Source organism: Mycetomoellerius zeteki, unplaced genomic scaffold (genome assembly GCF_001594055.1).
Source record: "Mycetomoellerius zeteki isolate Tzet28-1 unplaced genomic scaffold, Tzet1.0 scaffold58, whole genome shotgun sequence".
NCBI lineage: Eukaryota > Metazoa > Arthropoda > Insecta > Hymenoptera > Formicidae > Mycetomoellerius > Mycetomoellerius zeteki.
Genome location: NW_017257588.1, coordinates 2,148,118 through 2,152,525, shown reverse-complemented (window position 1 = coordinate 2,152,525; position 4,408 = coordinate 2,148,118). Strand labels below are relative to the sequence as shown.

The window sequence follows — 4,408 nt, the reverse complement described above, 5'->3', positions numbered from 1 at the left end:
CGATTACATTTGTAACAGCTGGGAACGTTGAAAATACAATTTTATTGCAAACCAGGGACGGTAATTTGTTTTACGTTTGTATTAATTTGCACAGAAAACTCGGTTAAATACTATATAAATCGATGAATATAATGCATCATAGTTGAATTCTATTTTTTGTATTTTCGATTAAATACATTATTTCGAAATTATACCTTTGTAACACAATTGGTACAACGTTCGTTAATAAATCATGTGTGTAATGTTTGATTGAAATAAGGTAAACGAAGCATTAAGCCGGTAACACGGCTTGACGATACAAGCAATTATTAATGTCCCATAATTATTAGCGCACGATTATTCAAGAGAGTGAATCACCGTTTCCCGGATTTGCACATTCATGTTCAACGTTACTCTCATAAATGCGACTATTTTCCATTACTCGCTTTGAAACTGCAATTTAGCATTTCATAATTACACAATTACACAATCAATCGAGATTTTATATATTAATCTTGACGATAGTCATGAATATTGTTTTAATGATGTCAAGAACATAAATATCGATGAAGCTAAGAATTGCCAAATCAATGATTTCAAACCATCATATAGTCGATGCAATGTACAGTCGTGGACAGAACGGTTGTAACACTTTTTTTTTAATGGAACTCAACTTTACTCTTAGAGAGATTGAATGTAAATGATTAAATCTATAAGAATCAATCGCGAGCAAGCTGTATTCCGAATCGAAAAAAGGTGTCGCAACCGTTCTGTCCACGACTGTACATTAATCGAACCATAATATATTTAGCCTGCAGCATTAAATTCATAAACGGCTGACCCCAACTATATACTGTTATGTGATATTAGGTAATTGATTCTCCATTACTCAAAATTTGGATTAATTGTTAGAAGCAAAATAACGTGAAATTTTAAATATATCTTTTTACAAAATATAACAATAGATAAAAATAAAGATTCGTAAAATATGCATAGAATTTACAAAGCGATTAAAAATAAATAGCGTGTTTACTAAAGGCATACCGTTGCAAGCTTTTATCGGTAAAATTAAGCGATATTTCTCTACTCGCTATACAAAATGCGTCAACGCGCGAATTCGAGGAGCACAGTATTTATGACGAGCCGGTACTTAATGGCGAGAAGAAGTTCGAAAGTTAAACGGCTAAACCTACTGCTGCATTTCAACCTGTGTGCAAGAGACTTCCCATCGGATTACCGATTAAAAGTTTAACAGCCCGAACTTTTCAGCGACTTTACACAAAGCGACATGCCAAAGTCGACTTGGAGCACCGGTCGCGCTGTCCTATAGAGAGGGATGTTTTAAAAGCTAATTATGCATCGGTAACAATCGTTAATTTGTTTCAACGGATTCCTGAATTAGTAGATCGCGCGTGATCTGGTTGATCGTTAAAAACATTTTACCGATTTTCCTCCTGCCAAAAATATTAACCGGATGAAGTACTTCATGAAAGTAAAACATACTCGGCCCCGCGCGCGTTATGAAAGCGCCGTATAATATTAGCATATCCTTTTGGCTGCATGAAGCATATCTCCATGATAGAGCACGTCGAATATCATGCGACCGAGAATGAACGGGGAGATTAATGGAATTTTTGAGTTCGTCCAAATATTCGTCCCCCTCTCTCATTCTCTCTGTCTCTCATTCTTCCATCGCGTAAATCGACGTGACATCATCCCTTTACATAAACATACATATATGTATACCGTTTACAGTATATATATGCTATAGCGTATGCACATATACTATTATTTCATAAAAAATGTTTTATTTCGCCAGATGTCCTAATGCACATGTAACTATCCATTTAGTAGATTTAGAAAGAAAAACTATTTTTAGAGCAACAATCATAGGATAGGAAATGACCATATCACGAAAGAGAAAAGAGAGAAAGAGAGAAGGAGAATAAGTCATTAGAAAAAACTGAAATATTATCTTTTAAAAGCATGGACATTAAGAGCGTTATGAAGTTACGTAACAAAGGAGAAGTTTAGGTGCCAAGAATATTAAGTTCTCCTAGCGACGCGCGCGCTCGAAAAGAAGAAAAAAGCGGAGTGAAAAAGGGAAGGAAAAAGAAAATGAAAGTGTCGGGAATATAGTGAGGAGGGAAAAATTAAAGCGTTGTTGAGGCGGTACAGAAGAAACAGCGCGTGATATATATATTTCTCCGTTGGAGGTGCGACGTCTGTGGGCGAACTAAACTGAGACAATATTTGCATATCTATTTGTGAAGTACGATTCCACGCACTCCGCTGAATGACGCGAGCTCTTCCCGCCGCAATACCGGCAAAACGTCAGGGAGCAAGCGAAACAATGAAAGCTTTCGAAACAGACGGGGAGGAGGAGATGAAGCTCTCGCCGGAATCGTCTTGTGTCCAGAAGAAATTTCCGAGTGAAAACAGCGAAGCTGTTCCCGGCGACCAACCGCCCCGTTGCTTCTTCCAGTTCTACAGGGAAGCAGAGTCGTTCCCGTACAGTCCTTCCTCATCTGCATTTCGCTTTTATATACTTTCTTTCTTCTTATTTCCGCGCCGTCTTTATGTAGCGAGGCGAGGCAGAAGGAAGAAAAGCACTCTACTCTGCGCAGATATTTCTCTTTATGTACACTTGACATATAAAAATTTCAACTCCGAGAATAATTCGTGCCGTTTGTTAAACACAGCTTCAGACGGTAGCGTTACTATTGTGTTTTCGAGTGTGATAACCAACTTAAAGGACAGTGAGACCGGATTGTAAAATAATATGCTAGAAACCAGGACATTCTGATTTAAATTCTCATTGAAAGATCAAGCAACACGTGAGATATGAAAATTCAACGTACAGCATAAAAAATAAGAAAGTCAAAATGATATTGCACACTAAGATACGTGTCTTAAATGCCTAAATTACTTTGAATAACCTTAAATGACAAAATTCTAAGATACGTAATTCATATTTGGTTGCATTACTGAAAAAGAATCATGAATCGTCGTATTATATGTCCAACTAATGCACAATCACCGTACGATGAAGTATCGCATGAGATCGACAATAACATTTTAACCATTAAATTACCTAAAGATAAACATCGCGTTCAAACCGTGGATGGACAAATTGACGAGCCTATCATTGATGTTAATTGTTTGGATAAATATGGTAAAGTATTTCTACAATAATTGCAAAACTAATAACAAAAATTTAAAAGTAAAATTTATTATGATTTATGATTGTTATTTCTACTATTATTAATTATATTATGGTAGAAATACTAACAAGATTATTTGAAAAATTGAGATACATGTTCCTCAAATTTATTACAAAATATATATCTCCCTTGCAAGGTAAGAAATGCAAGAAAGGCTGTCCAAAAATTAATGTAATGCATAATCAGGAACCTACTCCTAAAAAACCGGAGGAAGAAATGTTATTATTAAGGACAACAAGACAAATTACTCTCACCGACGATATGAAGCACAGTCTTGAAGTGGAATTTAAGTCACCACGAAATTATATCCCATTACCGGAACCAGGACCTACTCCGTCCATAATTATTCCGAAAGAACCTGTTATCTTGAAGAAACTTGAGGATAAAGAGAAAAAAAAGGAAGTAAAACAATGAAGATAAACATCAAGCAACACTTTTAAACACCATTTGTGAGAAATACTTTACTTGTGTGAGTAAAGTCTGGAAAGAAATCCTAATTTGCAATGTACAACAAAGCCAATGATACTTGGAAAAGTAAACTCTAGAATCCAATAAAACTCTTTTAAAGTAAATATATCCACAATTCTTTGCTAATAATATCAAAAATTCTTTAAACATAATAAATGTAACAAAAACTCCGTCAAATACGAATTAATTCATTCCCATGAAATTTTATCACCATTGATACGAGTAATTCTCAAATAAAATGATAATCATACATCAATTTTCCTGGCACTCATTCTTCGACTATTATTGCAACATAGATTGAACGATTTTGACGTTAGATACAAATGTCTTACAGATTTACGAGTTGCGAAACTGAAGTGTTCGCCACTTTGTCGAAAACATGGAGGCGTGCGCAGGGTCGAATAACGGAGCGATAAATCACCGGTGGTATTATATTCTTGCTCGTCTTGGGAAACAATAGATCATATTGCGTATATATATATATATATATATATATATATACATACGGATACGCTGGTATTAAACCGTTTTTGGGCCCTCCCTCGCGCCGATAAATCACCACGATTTTACCTGCTGGTAAGAGAAATGCGAACGCGAGCGCGAGCGCGCTCAAAGGGAATCGGCTCTTCGATAAAGAGTTTGAAAAAGGAAAGATCTCCGCAAATATTCCATTAGGAAGCGTTCACTAAGAGCCGGTGTAAAGTATCACTCGAAGCTCTCGTATTGCCTCCAACGGG

The 4,408-nt window shown here is 36.0% G+C and overlaps 1 protein-coding gene across 1 annotated transcript; it reads left to right on the top strand.

Moving 5' to 3' along the window:
- Window positions 1-2,643: 2,643 nt before the first annotated feature.
- LOC108728156 (uncharacterized) lies at window positions 2,644-3,848 on the top strand. Its single transcript, XM_018456568.1, has 2 exons — window positions 2,644-3,154; window positions 3,340-3,848. Exons 1-2 carry the CDS (start codon window positions 2,980-2,982, stop codon window positions 3,615-3,617), a joined length of 453 nt encoding a protein of 150 aa, XP_018312070.1. The 5' UTR covers window positions 2,644-2,979; the 3' UTR covers window positions 3,618-3,848.
- The last annotated feature ends 560 nt before the right edge of the window (window positions 3,849-4,408 follow it).

Excerpts from the sequence above, each read along its gene's own strand:
- LOC108728156 (XM_018456568.1), top strand. The coding sequence starts at position 2,980 with ATGAATCGTCGTATTATATGTCCAACTAATGCACAATCACCGTACGAT. Across the intron at positions 3,155-3,339 it reads TAATTGTTTGGATAAATATG|GTAAGAAATGCAAGAAAGGC; the intron begins GTAAAGTATTTC and ends CTCCCTTGCAAG.